This window comes from Cinclus cinclus, chromosome 10, assembly GCF_963662255.1.
Source record: "Cinclus cinclus chromosome 10, bCinCin1.1, whole genome shotgun sequence".
NCBI lineage: Eukaryota > Metazoa > Chordata > Aves > Passeriformes > Cinclidae > Cinclus > Cinclus cinclus.
This window is the reverse complement of record NC_085055.1, coordinates 17187600-17208314: the sequence shown is the minus strand read 5'-3', so window position 1 is coordinate 17208314 and position 20715 is coordinate 17187600. Positions and strand designations below refer to the sequence as shown.

The 20715-nt window shown below is 38.4% G+C and overlaps 1 protein-coding gene across 2 annotated transcripts in view; it reads right to left on the bottom strand.

The window, feature by feature from the left end:
- The window catches only part of CUL3 (cullin 3), a 54556-nt gene that overhangs the window by 24268 nt on the left and 9573 nt on the right, over positions 1 to 20715 (bottom strand). Inside the window, exons 2-3 of one of the 2 annotated variants that reach the window (XM_062499012.1) lie at positions 11181 to 11378; positions 4353 to 4466 (exon numbers count right to left, since the gene is read on the bottom strand). In XM_062499012.1, the coding sequence (XP_062354996.1) occupies positions 4353 to 4466; positions 11181 to 11378 (312 nt within the window). The remainder of the gene's footprint in view (positions 1 to 4352; positions 4467 to 11180; positions 11379 to 20715) is intronic. The other variant, XM_062499013.1, reaches the window with a different exon arrangement.

Genomic DNA, 20715 nt, shown 5'->3' with positions numbered 1-20715 from the left:
TGTTTGGGAACAGGTTTGACTGACAAGAACTGAACAGAAAACACTTCCCACAGGGAGAAGCAGTAGGTGCTTAAAGGTAAGAGTAACTTTCAGGAGACAAGGATGGAGTTTCACACAGCAATTATTAATGAATTACAATCCTGCTTACACTGCAGACTAATTCTGAACTGAAGTCACCTACTGTAAGGTAACAGTAGCCACATTTTACCCACCTCTGCATGGATGCACTACCTGGATGATGCAGCAGCCTTCGGACACCCTTGTGTATACAGCAAGTGTCTTTGATCCTAGCTCTGGAAATAAAAACACTTCTTCCTATTACCTTGTGTCTAAGCCATGGACAATGAGAGTCATTTGTCAAAACTCATGTATCCAATATGTCAGTGCTGGCCTAAACAAAAGACACCAGCTTTGTGCACAGCACAGATGAAAAGGGAATGCTCTGCCCTCTGAAAAGTCCACATCTGTATTTACAGGAGCAACTGTTCACTTCTGACAGCAACTGGCACTACTCATGGGCCTGTAATGCAGCCAGGGGTGTGACTGCTGCACTCACATACCTGAAATTGCTTTAAATTTAGCAAGCACAAGTAGTAGAGACACCACAGAATCCAGTTTAACCCAGTTCCCATTTGACATTCTAAGAATACACACACTGACATTACTTGATGAAAAGCCCAAACAACTCCACCTCCCATTGCTCCCATTCCATACAGCAGCTAAATAAAGCCCACTGCAGGTATGTTTACCTGCACTGCCACTGTGAGGCTGAATTTCAGATATGCCCAAATGTACTTCACTACTACAACCTGCCTTAGTACTCGAGTCAGTAAAGATGCTGCTGCTTAGCACATGACTTTACTGCTTCAGTGCCTCACCGCTCGTCGCAGACAGTGCCAGAATTTATGGAGTGTACATTTACTCTGGCACCAATTACTGCAACCTGAACATGTAAAAAGGAAGAGAGCTCGTGCTATATCCTACAAAATCCAGTGGAACTACGTAAACTTGAAATTCAGTCAGGGAACCTGGAATACTTCAAAACAATCAAGACAAATCTTGCACAGTAAGTGCAAAGGGCTAAAAAAACCTCATACTTCACCTGCAACAGAAATGAAAGCAACAGACTTTTACCAGAGTAACCACAAGAGACAAGGTAACACACGTTTTAAAAAACATAACTGTAAGGCAAACTTGAGAGTGTCTTGTGGAGGATGTGCTGCATGAACAATGAAATCCTGCCATAACCTCCAACAGCAAGTGTTCTCGTCACTAAGCACCACAGTGCATAAACTCCACTGTACAAAACATATGCCTTTTTAAAAAAGATATATTTGTATTGATTTTTATTTTTAAAATAAAATTAAATTAAACAGGAAAGAAATTAAGGCGGTTTGAAAAGGTGTTTGCTTTGATTTAAGTCTTATGGCAGCCAATGGGTCAAACAAAGCTGGGAAACAAACATGGCATTAAAACAGATACAATTTAGTTTAAGATGTTTAAGATTTAAAATCACTAGGCTGAAGCAGGAATTCAAGAGGGTACTTTCACTGATGTGACAGTGTGGTCTGTTGGGCAATAGGTAAATTTCCTAAAACTGATGAGTAATTGAGATGGCCTACGAAACAAGAGAAGGATTGGGTCATGCTTTACTTACAAACATATGATAATTACAGATACTTCTCCTGGTAGAACACAATCATATTAATTTACAATGCCTGGTGACTCAGGTTATACAATGTTTGGTGCTTTTTTTACGATAACGTATTTTTAATGTCAGCTATATTAGATTTGCTTCAATAAAAATGTAAAAATTCTTTCTGACATAAGCATATCATTGTAAACTTACATGTCATTCAGACTCGACATCAGAAAGTAAGGACAAATCATTCCTTATTTTATAAAACTCTTGAAAACAGTTTCTTTGTAAAGCAGTCAGGTCTGATTTTTCACAGGTGCTTTATAATTCTGTGGTACTGGCAGCTTTTCCAAACTTTTTGAAGGAACACATGTTTAAGACTGGAAGTTTTTTACTCTTAGTCTTCTATGAATGAAGAAAATTATGTCTGACTCAAGAGGACATCCCAGTGACAAAGGTGAAACTGCAAATCTTTCAAAGTAGTCCTATTTTAAATCACTGCTTATTCTTTAATTTGTAATCCAAACATGCATTACTGACAATTTGTCTTATGTCCCTCCAAGTCAAAGGAGGGAGCCTGCCCATTGTATTAGATCTTCACACTAGACAGTTCAAACTAATAAAAATTTATATTATAACTATAAACCCCGTATTACATTACAGAGGTTCAACAAACAAGCATCAGGGCCCCAAAGTTTATATAAGCATTTTGAAAGAAATTTTTTTGCTGTTTTTTTTGTTTGTTTGCTTTTACTATTATACTATAAATATTTTTATTGTGGATGGGTTTTTTCTGTTTCTGTGGTACAAGGGAAAAAAAATCTGTGTGAATCAAATAATTAGTCAAGAAGAGGGCTCAACTGAACACCTACCTGAAATAATTAGGAACTGTCAAACAGCACACAGAAGGCTATGTAGTCCAGAGGCATTCAAGCTTACTTATTCTGTTCTGAATCTAAAAGACAGCCAACCAAATTCAATTTACACTTGGAAGGAATGCTGTGGATTTCCTTCTCCTGGAATCTTGGTGGAAATGAGAAGGCTGGCTGGATGTCTGAACAGCACTCTCAAGCTTCAAAACAAAGTCAAGGCATTGCTCTTCTGAGTGCAAAAAATACTCAGGAAACAGCTCTCCTGCTCCTCCAGGAGTGGTAACTGAAGCAGGCAACCCTTCCACAAAGAGGAAAGGTTCTGACCTTTAATATACTGGTCAAGCCATTACAACAAGGAAAGCTTATAAGCCAGTTTTCTCTGCCACTGTTTGAAAGATCAGAAATTTATTGATTTCAGGAGCAGCAGAGAACATTGCATTATCCATTACTTTGGACCGTCCAGCACCTCCTGTGCTGAATTAATATCTATTTGGCTAAAGCACAACAGCTGCTCCCCTAGAAAACTCTGGATTCCATCTTCTAACCTTTCTGAAAGTTCACCACTACCTTTGGTAGATTAATCTAATCAATAACTATTCTTGAATATGCCTAGATGCAGCTAGTAACAATTGCTTTGTACTTGTCCTTCACAAACAGATTAGGGAGGTCCAGGATCTCTCACAACAAAGACAGTACAGCTTCAAAACAATCTGTCCATCTTCCTTTTGGCATGGTAAGATACACAAATCATACAGTGTCACTGATGGCATTTTATCCAGCACTCTATTTTTTTGATATGTGGTCTTTTCCCTACTGAAATAAACCAACTCCTCCAACATGAAGGCCAGTAAATCCATTAAAAAGAACTGCTTGTGATTCTGTAATTACTCCAGATTCTTTAACTTGTAGTAGCTTATTGACCAAAGAGGACTTTGCAGTTCATATGAACACAGTCAATGTCACAGTAGGAGATCTTTAACAGCTACAAGACAAGATCTTAACTCCTGCTGTTTAGCAAATAGAATACAATTCCAGTTAAATCTGCTTTTTGGACCAAAAAAGTCCATTACTGTCTATCCTCCACTGTCAAGTACTGCATCAATGATTATATTCAGGATACTCTGGAGGAAAAAAAACGTTTACACAAAAAACACAGTATGTCAATACTTCCTTCTGAAGTCAAAACCTCTGTCTAGAAGCTAAGCAAAAATACTCTCCTGCATCCTAGCACGCCCACCCCTCCCCCCCAATATTATGGGAAATTTAATACTTACCAGCTACCTAAAGCATAAGAATCCAGACAAAAAAAATCAGACCCTCTTCTCTTAAAAAATTCTTTTATGTTGGATAGAGGTTAGAAATGGCAAGCATGCAACCAAAAATCCCATTCTATGTACACTGCTTAATCTTCTACCAAGTTCTTCATGAACAGCAAAGGATCCAACTAGAATTTAGCATTCAAGAACAGACACTGTACCTAAGCAAAGTTATCCTCTTTAAATCATAAAGCTTTAAGAACAACTACACTGGAAGTTTCAGGAGGCTTTACACCATAGTGCTTTCCACAGTAAGCACTAGCTGAACTAACATCCAAAATCTGGGTCTGAATGGGTCTGACTAGTTTATTTTTAAGAGCTACAAAGTTCAACTATTTTTAGATCCATTTTTCAAGTGATAACGAGATAACCTAAAACACAAACCAATTACAATTTGCCAAACACCTGTAGCAGTCTTGCATGCACATCGAAAATTCAAAACAAGGGACAGGGAGCAGTTTTTGGGAAAAGACTGGTAAGAGAACAATTTACTACAGTGTTAAATGTGTGAAATAGAATACCCACCATATACATCAGAATGTCTCTAATCATCACCATTGCTGTTTGATGATCATTCCACGCTTGGTTTAGTGTTTGTAGAAAATTATTGTTCAGGGAGTTTAACACATCTTCTCGCACCTGGAAAAAAAAAAATATTGACAAACTCAGATCAGTTTCTCTAGCAGCATTTAAATACTAAACTTAGCTTCAGCACAAGAATTTTTGCTCCTCTGTGGACCTGAATTTTGCGAAGAGGTTCTCGCTTTTCCTGGGTGCTGACTATCCCTACCTCGTATTCCCCTTCTGTAGAAAATTAAGTAAGAAAAATTATGCTAGAAACAAGAGAAAACAACATAAATATGGGGTTTAAATTTTCAAAGGAATTCCTAAAATCTCAAATGTTAAAAATAGTCTTTGACAACTTCTCAAAGCTTTCATTTCCTCTGTTATAGTGTTTCAGTTGCTAGTAATTTTGCTATCACAAGTAATTTCAGAACATTGAGTACTACAAACTACTACTACAAACAGGAACAAGTACAGGTGGAAAACTAGCCATGATGACATTTAGAGAGACAAGCTGAGACAGCATAAAGCAAGCAACAGATCTGAAAGGAACCATTTGCTTGGTAAAGATCAGAGACTTACATTAATACCAACAACAAGACTTCACAGAAAAAAGAAAGTAATCTTTGTTTTTCATGAATGTATTTGCAATTTGCAAGTTCATCTGTCCCATCAACTTCAGACTGTACACCTCTTTGCCACTACTCTCCCTATTGGAAAAAAACCCCATCCAGTTTCATAATTTGTTTTTTTCCAGTAGGCATATACTGCAGTGCTCAAACTTCAAATTAATATCAAAGAGAACTTGCTTTTGGAAAACATAATATACAGTTATAAGCACTGCTTAGCTGCCTCATTCTTTCTGATCGTGATCATCATTTACCCTTTGGTCTCCCAAATGGCGTGCTCTGGTGTCACCCAATCCAGCTAGTTTTTTAGCAAAAACATAAATATGCATTAAAAACTTCACAGACAGTTGCATACACTTGTGAAGAATATGCAAAATCTCCCAGAATAAGAGAAAAACATGACATAGTAGTTTTCACTTCTTTAGTCATATGGAAAAACATATATAAACATTACTTGGTAGCTTATCCACACTAATAAAATTTACCAAAGCATGATCAGATAAGCACAGATAACCAAGGCTAGTTATTGACCAATTTTATGATAGCCTTTACTTCAACAACACCGTGTGCCCTTATAATAGCACCCATCCCACATCCATCACACTGATGGTGCTGGGCCAGCCAGTGCCAAGTCTCACAAAAAGGGGTGGATACTTGCCACAAGGTAGCAGTGACAACATGCTCCCATGCAGACACTGGCACACTCTGCAACAGTGGCACCTCTGGTCCATATGGTGTGCCACCCCACCTGGATTTCTGGAAATGGGCTTGAAATTCAGGAATTTCAGGGTGCTGCACAACACAGCTACCTTCAGAGTTACCCTGTGAATCTTCTCCATGACATTCTTCTAGGTTTATTCGAAACTGCAGGGAGGTTTGGAAAGCCAACCAAACTATTTCCAAGCAAATTATCGCTTACAGCAACTTTATAGTTAACAAGTGTTCAACACATTCCTTGTATGGGCCATTAATTCATCAATACTACAGGGAAACTGCTATAATGCACAAAACATCTGAGCCATGCAAAGGTGCAGAGTCACACCACTTTGGTAGAATAAATGATCCAAAGTAAAAAAATGTGCATACTCTCACTCTTCAGACAGACACTACTTTTGCTACTCTGCCAAAGCCCTAGAAAATTACAAGTCTCAAAGATTTTTATCAGCATAATGTTACTTTAAATTAGCTGAGCTTGTGGTGATTTCTGTGACAGTATTTGCAGTTATGAAGTAAATTGCAGGGAAAGCCAGCTTAAATAGGACTGTCCATATACAGAAGTACTTGAAAATAAATTAGCAACTTCATAATATATGAAAGGTTTTATAGTTAGAAGGATGAAATTTTGAGCATAACTTCAGGCCCAACTATATTTTCTACTGGATACAAGTCTTCAGGAAATACAGAACCCTCCCCCCAGTATGAGTAGTTTGTTGGCATAGGATTTCAATACCTTTAAATAACTCTTGATTAAGTAAGTGTACACAAGGAAGACTTATGGCCTACTATTTCTATCTTACAGTGCCTGGCCTGATGCAGCAGCACAAATAGTTCAATTATGTAATTTCCACTACTGTAAGGACAGCCAGAACCTCCTGAGGGGAGCAGCAGTACAGAACAGCACTTTCTGAACCAAGGCCTCAAGCTCTCAGAACTTTTATTATAGAATTTCTTTTAGAAAAATCCAAGATACTATTCTAAAATCTTAGGAGTCTTAAGTAGGTTAATGGATTCACTAGCAGAAATGTCTGTTCATCCCTGCAGCTGCTATCCTACTGCTAAAAGGAAAAAACAAACACTGAAGAATACTGGGGATTCAGAACAGTTATGTACTTTCAAGCAATTCCCTCACATCCTTTTGCTCTCCATATAATAACAGACTTGCTCAAGATCGTCTGAAAACCTCATTAAGAAAACACAAAGGCAGATAACACTTCATATACTGCCAGTCAGGCTCACTCTAATGCTCAGTAGGTAATTTGCCTCCTACACAACTTCTCATGTCATTCCTCCCTATTTCATTGATGTTATGGAAATAATTTCAAACTCCCTGATGGAGATGACTCTCACCTCTCCCTTTTCTCTGCAACACTAGATAGCAAATTTTAAAGGTTGCAAAGGATCCCAGACATAACTTGCTAAGACCCAGAGTAGACACACTTCTTCCAGCCTATACCTGCACCAGCACCCCACGGAATTCCTTCTGCACTGAACACTGCCAACACGAGCAGCTCTGTGACCTCCTGACCAAAGGTATTCTCACATGCCTGCCTGTACTGTTACTCTGAAATAGCAGGTACTGGACAGACCCCTGAGGGGCACCACTTGTCCTGAGGGCCATTGACACTCTGAGCCACTGACCACAACCAGTGGGTGTGACCACCCCATCAATTTCTAATTCATTTAACTCCACTCACTGAACTCACTGAATCCACCTCTTTCCAGTTTAGACAGAAGGTTATGGGGGAACCATGTCGAAACCTTTACAGATGTCCAGAGCAATGACATCTCTAGCTCTTCCCTTGTTCACTGATGTGGTCACTCCTTCACAGAAGGCCACTGGGTTGGCCAGGCAAGACTCGCCCTTGGTGAAACTGTGCTGGCTGTCCCAAATCATCTCCCTGTCATCCATGTACCTCAGCATAGCTCCTAGGAGGATGTGTTCCATGATCCTCCCAGACACAGATGTGAGGCTGACAGGTTGTATTTCCCAGGGTCCTCCTTTCTAGGCTTCTGGAAGATGGTACATGTTTCCCCTTTTCCAGGCACCTGGAACTTCACCTGATTGCCATGACTTCTCAAATATCATGGAGAGAGGCCTGTCAATTACATCAACCAATTCCCCTCAGGACTCTGGGATGCACTTCAATGGGCCCCACTGATTTGTGCATAAAGGGAACATTAGAAATATTATCCTGTAAACTTCAACTATTTACTGTAACACAAAGGACATTGCTTATCATCAAATGGTTTCGAGAGCTGTAAATTAAGCTCTGTGTGTTTTAAAAGCACTTAACATTTGTGTGAAGTAATAACAGACTAGGCTTGAGAAGTATGAAGAAAGACTGTCCACATCAAGCTACAAGACTGTCAGTGGGCAAGAAAGGGAGAAATCAGCAAAGTATCAGATGCACAGGAATTAAATACTTGAATTAAGATGAAATGTTTCAGTACTTTCAAAATTCAACAGTTTTTGAATAGCTCTACATGTACCATACTTAAATAATGATGTCAATACACAGGTAAAGACAAGTTTTAGCATGTTCTTATCCTGTAGTAAAAAACAAGGTAGTTCAAGAGAGCTGACTCGTCTCAGTGATGCAGAATACCTGGCTCCCACAGCCAGAACAGAACTGCAAACCACTGTGGTCTGCCAGTCTCAAATCAAGCAGTCTTGATAATAACTTGCTTGCAATGCACCTCGTATTGATCATATTTGCACCTATTATTTTATTTACAATTCAGCTGTCAAGACAGTGCACTGTACTGTTTTCTTGTTGAGAAGTTAAATACTTCTGTCATTAGTGTTTGATTGCTAATGAAAATGCTGTATAAGCACAACTTATGCTAATTTAATTGCCAGGTGAAAATCAAATACAGCTCTTAACCATGCCTCACCAAAAATGAAGGCTTCTGCTTTCCAAGCTTTAAAAGTATTTGTAAAAACAGCTGAACATATACACTGCCTCTACCTAGTCTCTTCAGCTATTCTTAATTAATCAGCATGACTGGAATATCACAAGAATGCAGCTTTTTTCTAAAAAGATAACCTGGAGATGTGGGCAACAAATGACAGTTACAGCTTAATGATTATTGCAAATTTGGGGTAGGCTCCTCAGCAGTGCTTCCTGAAGTGAGTATAGTTCTTCAGTAAAATCTATTCATCTGTGAACATTTCCATTTTTACAAAAGTCACAAAACTTAATGAACAGTACTTCAGTTGGCAAAATCCCCCTCTTCCAAATTCTAGAATCCACCATGGATTCTCTGAATAGAAATTTTACAAAGACTTGTGATGACAGCATTTATTGTTCATTAGCTACTTAAAATTTACCACATAATTGCTCTTGGAAAGAGACAGCAAACAAAAGATCTTGCTAAAATTTCTATGACAAAATGTGAGGTTAAATAAAACTTATTTTTTTAAATCTATCTTACAACAAGACTAATGGCACAAAGATAAGATGTCATTATAAAACTGATCCTGTTCTTCATAAACAATGCACTATTTTCCATACTTCCATCTATACATGCCTCAACATAATGTGTCTAAGCAAACATTCAAAAGGGACAAACAGTAGCTTTTAGTCTCTCTAAGTTTCTGTTATTGTTCAGAAATTTTTGGCATAAGTGACATATTTTTCATCTTTTCCTTGGATTATTTAATTTACAGGCTGGCATGATCAGAATAATTTAGCCTTTTTAACACCACAGCAATTAACTACTGAAAGTCAGTTAACCTTTTTATTTGAAAAAGTTTTGGTCATCTATTTATCACCCATACATATGGATAAAATTTGATTAATCACATTAAAGATCAGAATATTTTGTCGTCAGAGAAGATTTTTTTTTTTAAGCACCAGATACAGGAGTATTGTGTCAAAAAGGCATTTCTCTGCACTGCTACTATCTGTGCAGTCCTCTCAGCCTCTGCACTGAAAGCACAAACTTAGAATCTTCTGCTCTTCTGTCAGCCTGCCACAATCAGCACTTCAGAATAATTAATTCTGCAAACACATAATTTTTAGTATGCAGAATAGCTAGGAATTAAGATAAGTGGCAGAATACCTATGAACAAAGATAAAAAACACCCATCAAATTAAACCAGGATAAACTAAAGCCTAGGAACAAGACACAAAAACAAGGCAAAAAAAGCTTCAGTCATTTGCCACATTTTATATGAATAGTACAGATTATGAATGCACACATAATGAAACCAGAAGTTTTTGAGACACAGATGTGCTACAATTATAGAAAAGAACTGCAAATGCTTTAGTCACTTCATAGAGGATGTGTCTGGTGCAAACAGTAAAAAAGCCCCACATTCAAAGCAGTTTTAGACTATACTTATCTGGACCACACCTTTGAAAACTAAGATTTTAGAAAAGTAAAAACATTTCTCTGCCACAGCAGTAACTCCAGTTGGAATGCACAAAAAAAGTCCCCAAGCATCCTCCATTATTTAGCCATAAATCTCCCATTCATTCTCTGTAATTCAGCCAGAAGTAATCATCCAAGATACATGATGGTCTCTGACTTCCCTTTTCAGATCTTGTAAAAACAGGACAAAAAATCTGATACTCCATCTGAGCCCACAGCCAGAACATGGGATCAAATATGGGATGAAAGTGGACACATACCTCTCTGCTATGGATGTTACCATGAGTAATGCAGCATCACCCATAGGCTTAGAATCCTATTGCCACAAAATATTATCTGGAGTCCTAAAAAGTGACCTCTAACTTTTTCCACTTACATATTTATCAGTCAATTCCAAACTTCTCTAAAGAAGTGGTTCCATGGTTTAACACAACCTGAAGATTCCTTTTCTCACATGCTACATCTTCAGAAAGTTTCTCCATGTCATTTTGACTGACTTACATTGTTTTCCAAAGGCTGACATGGCAGAGTGTGAGCTACTCATGACTTTTGCTATTGCTGAGCTGCTGGTTTTGAACAGTGCCTACTGCCTCTTTACAGAGCATAACCCCAGCACAACTGTCTCATTAACTTGTGAATTAGTTCATTAGCCTAGAGAAAACAACTGGTACTTATTGTACCACATTACATCGGTATTTATTTGTACCACAGATGATAAAGCTGACTGGCAAACAAGAGAAGTTTGGCCTAAGAAAGCCACAAAGTGCCACCAAAAATGACACGAAACTTTAAAAAAAAAAATCAGCTCTTAACAGTTATTCTTAAAAAAAATTGTTTCCTGTTAACACAAAAGTGCTTCCTATGGTCTGTCTTCCATCAGTTACTTAGAACAAACAGTACCTGGAACATGAAATCATTTGAGCTTGATGTTAGCTCTATGCTAACATTTTTCAGAGAAGCTACACCGCAACACAAGGTAACTTAACAGATTTTTTTGTCATTTAAATAACTGCTCAAAATTCTTCCATACTACACTTCTACTTTAATTCACAAATGAACAAACCTTGTTTATTAGATGCTCAGTGACCACTTCTCTTAGTCCAGTGTAGAGTTTTTCACCATGTTTATGCAACACCATTGTATAAGCATTTCTATACAGCTCCTCAAAACTGAGACCACTATTGTTCTTACGCTGAATCTCTTGGATTGCGTTTTTCAGAAGATCCCAAATGCTGTTCACATATTTCTCATCCATAGTCATCTGCAAAAATAAAACATAACGTTATTGTTTTGAATAAAAAAAGAATATACATAATACGAGGTAATTGTTCTGCCCCATCTTGTTGATTCCATTATTGCAAGATTTCTCAAACTTTGTTAAAAGAAAAACAGTATTAATAAGACTAATACAGATTTCAAGAAATATTTATGAAAATTGTAATTCGCAAAAGTTTAATGCTTTTTTGTTTCAGAACTGCAAATCCCCAAAATCCAACTCCAGAGCCTTTGGAGGTGAAAAGGTGGATAACTGGGGACAAAAGTCTCTTCCCCACTCTTCCTCCACAGGTTATCAATAAGAGATAATTAACTCTCATTCCATATTAACACCTTATTTAACAGCTCATAAATTGCATTGCATACTGATCTGCTTCACCAGACCCCAAATCAACCTGTACAACAAAAAATAATGTCTGACACAGATTTAGCAAACCAGATCTTTTGCTCAAGCTAACTACAGACTAGCTGAGATACTAACAGCCAAAGAATTATACACCTACAACACTGCACCTGCAATTTAAATAATTACAGGTACCACTGAAAACCTCCACAAATGCCCAATATTAACACCTGCAGACCATATTCTCCTCACACAAATATGATTAAATACCTTTCCAAAGGACACGTACCAAGCACTCAGCATCTGCTTGACCCGTTATTCAGATCTGTACACTTCAGTAAATACACAGATAGAAAGGAAACAGGTTCAGAGAAAAACTCTTACAGGAAATAGACTCAATACAGCAGCAAACTTCCATGTAGTACTTAGTGTGAATCATTTCACACTTGTGCTTTGCCAATGCAAAGGTGCTTCAATATATGATGTTTTATAGGTAAAGCAGCATCTGGGATTGCAAATTAGTATAGCAAAAAAAAAAAAAAAAAATAAATCAGATGCCAGTATTGCTTAAAGTCTGTGATCCAGCCAAGTTTCATCACCCAAGTGAAAAAAACCAAACCCAAACACTTTTAAAACCAATTTAAAAAGCAGTGTTTGAAGTTAAGTTCAGTTTAGTTTATACATAATCAGGAACAGATTTAGCATTTTATAGCTAAAGAAAAGGACTGAAGAAAGAAGGGGAAAAAGCTGCTATTCCCAGAATTACTATGGGAAGTGAAAATATCCCAGAGTCTATCAATACTAAGCAGGCCTGAAAATAGGAACTGAAAGTATTAAAAGAGTAAAGAAGAATGATGTGACATTATAGAGAAAAATCATGAGCAGCCCTAATCTACCTCTCCTTCCAACAAAACCCACTAAGTGAGTAGAGGAAAGATACGAAGACTAGATTTGACTCCATTCATAATCAAAGGTAATTATTTAGCAGACTTTTCTTATTCCAAGTAGATTTTTTTACATGTATTTTCAAAATATCATATCAAGTTTCCTGGACATGATAAATAACAATAGAGTTCACAATAAAGATAAGCCATTCATTGCCTTGGAAGGAATGAGCTGCTGAATAAAATGAAAACAAGACACAATTGTCTATCCTGCTCATCTTTTGGAGCTTTGCTTCAATACAAGAAATTTTATTATAAAAATAGTCTTATTGCTACTTTTCCCATGCCTCTGATACCAGAAGCACTTGACTACTAAACTTCATGTACCCCAAACTTAACATAGGCCATTACATATTTAAAAATGCAAAACCAAAATAAAATGAAAAACAGAGTGAAAAAAATTTAGATCCCTATCTCCTAAATGCAAAGCCTCAGAACAACAGAGGAATGGTGGATGGAATGCCACAGGTCCCTTCACACTTCTTCCTTATTCTGCTACAGCATTGAAAGGACAGTAATTTCGTTTTTAATTTGCATTTGCTACATTGGTGCTCCTTCGGGGAAGTCATTTTCTACAGCTTTCCTGAACCACCAATTTACAAGTTCTGATAAAGAAAGCAACCATTTAGATTTGCAGACAGCAATCCAAGTAAGAGCTTGTCAGCTTTCCTTTCAAAAATCTGAGGTTTTGTTTTCAAACAAAGCAGAGGCTCCCCTTGCTAATTAAAAAAACTCTCAGCCAACACAACCTTTTTATCTCAACTGCAATTTAATTGCACACTGTATTCTAAGCAAAGGTATGAGCTGTATAAACCAGGCAAATCACTGGGCACCAGTCTGCAAAGTATTACAGTGTTCCTGTTTCTGGGCTGGTCCCAGGGAACATCTCTGTAGGTTACATACAGGGATAAAGCAGCACATCCAGTAATTCAGATCCAGTCAGCAAAAAGCAAAAAGCAAACTGTTTAATTCTTGTACTTTAAATCCAAATGCTATTAAAAAAGAAGGAATGATTGTGACATTATTTGCTCCAAAGTCCCTGAATACAAACAAGAACACAGAGCTTTGTGCCACTTAACAACTGACACACCATGAGCTAACTCTGAAAGCACAAGAAAGGCCCATAAAAGGTAGTTTTAAGAAGTACACTTCTCCATGAGATAAATATACAGAAATATCTGAAAAAGAACTTTAAAATTATCTTTTTACCTTTTAGGATTAAGCATTAAAAACTCTGCTTTTCAATGCAGCTTCTTATTTTGCTTCTGACTCAGATTATTATCTGTGAGGATTTATGGGAACAGCTCAAGTTCAAGAATATCATGTTAGAAGAGCAGTGTCCTCCAAAAAGATCTACCATAGCTAACTTGTTTGCAGCAGTGTTTTCTAGCAAAGCAAAGACTCCTAATACTTTAAATAATTCCATTCTATTTGGCAGTAAGTCACTGCAGTAAAGTTCGAGTAAAAATGTATTATTTCCTCCCTGCTGCTGAAAAGTTGTTTAGTATTTGAGCAGAAGAGGTCCTCCTGCATTCTCAAGGTAAGTAAGAATTGCAATGACTAAATCTATTCTTGGATTATTTAACTCATAGCTTCATCTCTTTTCATCCCATTCCTTAAGTCAGGCTTGTAGGCAGATTTAAAATCCAAACAAATAACCAATAGGTCAGTTGTTGACACTACTAGAACACTGGCATTTTTCAGAATTCTCTACAAAAGCGTCTCTGACAAATGAACTGCAATCCTAATCCCCCAGTCTGACCCAACAATGAAGACTTATGCAAGTCTCTAGATCTCTAGCAACAAAGACTGTAAGTGATCCACTTCCACAAATGCAGGATCAGAGCCCAAATATTTTTCTGTGTTCATTCCCAGATTTCTTCTAATGGTTGTATCTTAGAACTGAAATCCACGGTTAGAATACAGTTGCTTGTGTCTTTGTATTCTTGCAGACTAAAGCAGAACCCAGACTGCTGCTTCAAGAAAAACCTACCCAGGTTTGGAAGGGCTCTCAGAAGTGAAATCCCAGTAATTTCAGTAGTGTCTACACCCAGATTCACCAAGATAGTAAGAAGCCAGTGTCCAAGCAGAGGAAACGTGTTAATGTACTCGCGCTTATCTGAACATTACCTTTCTTGGGGAATGGGAAAGCGACCAAGTCTGTTATTGGCAGGAGAGAGAGCTGTTTATAAGAAGCTGCTGGTTGGAAAACTTCCACACACTGCTGCCCAAATGCTAATGATTCAAAGATGCAACTCGAGCACAAACATCTGAACTCAGAGTGTAGCACAAGTACATCTTGAGGAAATTAGACTAAAATGTCAGTGTACGTGAAAGTACAATCATTTCACAAAAAAGAAATTGCAAAGGACTCAAAAGGTCCTTTATTCCACAGTGCAGGATCAGACACACTCAAGCCTCTTCCTTTAACAGTGTTTGTCTACCCTACTAAAATCAAGTCAAATAAACAATCACTGTCAGCAATCTAATTGCCATTATCACCTGCAAAGCAGCTAAAGCTGGCAACAGGTCTGAAGAGACTTCTCAGTCTCTCCTTCCTACAAGCTTACAGGCACCACCACTTCCAAGTAACTACCAGTATTCAATCAGAATGAGCAAACAGCTCAATTCTCATTGTTTTCTGATCAACGTGTAACTTCATACAAAATGTCACTGGCCCCCTTCTAGTCACATACTTCAAAGGGAAGTGCAGCATCCCATCCCTAGGGGGAAGGAAAAATCCCCTGCATTAATGCCTGCTGCAGCAAATGGCTGGAAAGCACATTTGGCAGAAAAGAACTCAAGGCTCTTGGCAGACATCAAGTTGATGAGAAACCACTGGGCCCTTGAAGCAAGGAAGATTAAGGGTATCCTAGGCTGCAGATGGAAGAGTTGCCAGCAGGCCAAGGGCTCTACTCAGCACTGGAAAGCCACGTGTAGAGCACTGTGTCCAGTACTGGGTTCCCCAGTGTAAGAGACACAAACACTGGAGAGAGTCCAGTGAAGGGCTGCTAACAACCCTCTGGAGCATCTTTAATAGGATGGACAGAGTCAGCCTAGAGAAACCCTGCAGAGACCAAATCAGTATATGTAAAATCCAAAGGGAGGGTGTACTCAAGAGGGAACCAGCCTCTGCAGTGGCTCCCAGTGACAGGAGCAGATACAGTGGGCACAAACACAGGAGATTCCTCATGATTGTCATGAAATCTTTTTTGTTGTGTGGGTGGCCAAGTACTGGCACAGGTTGCCCAGAGAGGCTGCAGAGTCTTCACGCTTAGAGACATTCAGAAGCCATCTGGATACAGTCCTGAGCAACCAGCTCTAGGTCACCCTGCTTGAGCAGTGGGGCAGAACAAGATGACTTCCAGAAGTGCCTTCCAACTTTAACCACTGGGTGATCTGATGATACACATTACAGCTGCAGGCTGAGGAAGCTGGAAAATCAGGGCTCCCTGTGTATATGTGACTCGTGGTCACCAGGGGAACCTGTTGTTTGCTCCCTAGCTTCTACAAACTACAGTCAAAAAACAACAATAAAACTCCCAGATCCAGGAACATCCAACATATCTGCTGTTGGAAATCCACATTACTTTGCAGAGAAATAAATGTTTTGGGGTATAATTTCCATTTTATTTACTTTAACTTTTACAACGGCTTCCCCTGAACACAACTTCATTCCATATTTGTTTTTTTCCTTCTCACCATTTTGCCCTTAAGGCTATAGAGCTAGCTCCTCTAGTATAACCATGCTTGAAATGCTGTGAATTGCAAAGAAAAATTACAGAACCAAACTGCTAAGAGCCTGCTGACATCTGGATAGTTTATACCAACTTTAAGTAGCTATTTAGTCCTCTTAACAAGAGGTGGTTAAGAAAGAAGTGAGGAAAAGGTAAACAGATGTCCTACAGTGTCAGCAGGAGTATCCACAGAAGTCCACCAGCAGCAACAGGACATACACGAACCAGTACTCTCAAGATTAGTGACCAGACACAGTTTCTTACCCTTCTTGCAGAAGAAATTTCTATACAAATTCTAGAAAGTTCACACAAAGATCTCAGACCCAACTTGTTGAATCTCAGAAGTTTTAATAGACTGTCAACACATTTACAGGACACTTTTACTCTCAAAAATGTTACAAACACTACTACTTAGTTTTTCTACAGCATAGCTGGAGTGTGTTTACCATGATTCTATACATTAGCAGGTGAAACACGGCAGTCTGGAAGTGATTACTGCAGAACAAGGCTTCTCAACGATTTCAAAAAAGCAGCCATTTGCCTCATTCCTTTCCATGACATCCTTCACAGGTCTAATACCACAGAGCACTGGAACCAGAACCAACTGAAATTACAGAATACAGGTGTTTATGCTCTCTACCCTGAGTGGATGCCAACAATTAAAGTTAGTTAGCAGTGCTGGGAGTAACATTTGCACCTAATAATTGCCACCTATTCTCACTCCCCCATTTCCTATCCCTCAGCAGAAAAAAATGAGAAGGGTCCGACTGCTGTCATCTAAAACTGCCACCACAGAGTCACAGTCCTTGAGGCAACGGAGACTCTTACCAACAGTGTTCCTTTCCACTGCAAGATATGGCATCCATCAAGATGATATTAAATAGTCTGTTACACAATAACTCAGCATCTTGAGCCTGCATCCTCCATTCTCTGGATGAAGTTTGGATGAGGTTATCCAGAAAAGGGCAAGAGCAGCACATTTCCAGCCTCAGAACCTAATCACTATTTGAATTTTTATAAACCCTTTGAATATTGTTAATTTAAAAGACCAGAATTTACAATGACAGAGATATATTGTCTAGCATTTGCTCCAAGAATATCTCTGAAAAATGACATATTAAGATATGGAACTACTTTTTTTTTCAGCTACAGAGCAGATAAAATGTACTCCTATTAATACCAAATGGAGAGCCCAATTTCCACACTTTTCTGAATTCTTAAATTTTCCTCACTATATAACAATGAGTATATCTGGAAGAGGATGCATGGGCTACACACATTCTCCCACAAATAAAAATAGCTAATCTCTGAACAACCAAAACCACCACACACAAAGTTCCACAAAGTTCCTCAATCATGTTATCTGAACAGGTTGACTGTGACACACCCAAAACCTGACTAGAGGCTAAGAGAAGGAGCATGAAGAAACTAAGGAGCACCCTGTGTCACTGCTCTTCTCCTGAATCTGGGCTATTAATCTTAGAACATGAGTCAAGAGTCACAGGGAAGTCACAGAAATGTTCTACAAGAACTGTCCTAATAAGTAGAACACCTTCTGCTCCTAGGTGACCTTCAGCAACAATTGCAGATGACAATACAGTATCATCCACAACTCCTAAGGAGTGTCAGGAAATGCCTGTTACACTATTATATTGCCTCAGAGAGTGTGTGTGGTGGGGAGAATCAATGCCTATAACTTGCTTATGACATCTGCCAGTTGTCATTTACAAGATTAAATACTGACACTATTTTTAACACTTGTGTTTTGTTCGCCACTCTTCCCTTGATATTCAAGCACTGACTTTGTTTGGGTGGACAAACCCTACAATAACTTCTCCAGATTCCTCCTGCAAGGAATATTCACAGCCTGCACCATGTCCCATTCCAGGCTCAGCAGACAAGCTGAATAACCACCGCTGAGAGAAATCCTCTAAAGGCCAAGGGAAGAATCAATTCTAGTCTCATCCTCAGAAAGGCTTGAGCTTCTGCAAGCAGGACTCCATGACAGTACTCAATCAGTAACAGAAATACAGAATTGCAATATCCACCTCTCCTTCCCAGGCTTTACACAGCAGAACATGCAGTTAAGTCAAAGACGAGTCCTGCTTCTCAACTGAAACATCCAAGAGCTGCAGTATTTTAGGCAAAATCCTCTCCTCCTCCACTTTGCTTGAATGGGCTCTGCAGCACTGAAAAGCTGTTCTGCCAGTATGGAGCAGATGGGTTAAGTAGCCTAAAAAGTGATTGCTCCTTAAAAGGAGGAGTCACCTCCTGCATCACGGTTGGCAGATTTGGTTTACCTCCAAGGTATTGTCTCAGAGCAATGCTGGTCTCCTCACAAAACAAGCGCTGCTTTGGGGTAGGAGCTTGAAGAGGAAGGGGATTAGCTGGTTGGTCCTGAGCTTTACAGCATAATGCAATATGCTCCAAGAACTTCCTTTTCTAGCAAATCCCAGGAAAAAGGATTTGTTTCTTCTCTCAAAATGTAACACTTGCCTGCATCGTAGCTAGGCCTGACAGGATTTTAACTACACAACAGCAAAATTTAACAGCTTGTATGAAAAGTTTAAAGCAAGTCTTTATTAGACCATGTAATACTGCAGCAACAGTTTTGACATGTTTAGGGAACTGAACAAAATTAAGGATCAGATACTCATTTATCCGTCATATTTTAGGAACCAATTCAGAAGAATGAGCCTAATCTTGAAATACCAACATCCCTCTCTTACTCTAGATTTCAATTTTCATTTAATACAGTTTCTTTGTTTTTCCCAAATGCCCCACCTCATCTTTTGTATTCAAATCTATGGAACATAAAATGCTGAAGGGGAAAAAAGCTGAGAAAACCAACTCCTCCCGAACACCTGCTTCATCTGAACTAAGACTATGAACTATGTAATTTTGAACAGCCATCACTTACCAGATAAACACAAGGTAAAATATAACCATAACATTTTTGTTTAATTTCTTTTAAAAAATGAAAAAAACAGAGACACTTTGAAGAGGCAAACAAACTGAAACACAAAGTTACACAGTGGTGATTCGGTGAACACAGACAACTTTCTTCTTACATACCTTTGCACACTTTCCCAACACTATCCCATACTAGTATAAGCAACTACAAACTGTTATACTCTCCAAAAATCAACTTATGGGTTCACTTTGCAATTTGTGATGTTCAACTTACAAAATGCACCTTCAGTCACTCTATTAATACAGATTAATACAGAACTCTTATGAATACAGACAAAAGCAGAATATTGCTTGTCTGAGTGGGCCAATGAAAAATGAATGCTGACTCACCAGTCTCATTTTTCATCCACTTATTGGTATATATATGTGGATTCACAGATCAGTCTTCAAGGTTCTCTCTAAAAACCCTACCAGTTAGTTAAGTAATAACAGGGGATAATCAAAGTTGGTAACACCTGCATCTCTGATCATTTATACAAAGCTTAACTCTGTCTCTTCCTCACTCATCTGCCTTGCTACTTATTTCCCACAAGACCCAAAATGCTTGAAATAAACATGTGCTTTATTCAGCAAGGATTAATGGATGTTGTTCTCCAAAACAGCTGGATACTAAGGAAAAGCAAAGAAAACACACCAAAATTAACTTCTTTTCAACATAAGCTTTCTAAGGTGCCACTATTTACACTAAAGACTTTATTCTACAGCTGCATGCTTTGCCCAAAGATGACACCAGAATGGTACTTAATTAAAATACAGAAATCCAAGTTTTTACAAAGCATCTTTTTTTTTCCCCAGCATGTGCAAATATAAATGCCTTGCAAACAACAAAAGGCATAGCTGTGAATGAGTAAATCTCCCCTGCCATGATGCAAGCTTCTGCCCACCTGACATGACATTATAAAACTTCTTTTTTAAAAAGCTGTATTTAAAAGAAAACAATTAACTGGTTTTGTCCAAGCTTCTAGAAGAACTGAATTGCTAAGAGGCTAAATCTAGGAAGTTCTAGCTCAAAAGATTGTTGTCACTGATACAGAATGGAAATGCTTAAACAGCCAAAAGAGTGATATTATTTACCAAGGCCCTCTCCAAACAAATGCAGTGACATTTCTACAGTGCTCATTACTACAGCACCTGAAAATAGAGGAGGACTATAAAACACCTGCAATGAAACTCCTGATTTCCCTAGAGCACTTCAAACTAACAAGGGTAAAGAAGAGATGTCTATACTGCTCTCTATATACTCTCCATATATACTATATACTGCTATACGCTGTCTATACTTTTACTTCTCTGCAAACTCAGAGCTGAAGTCCAGATCCAAGTCAC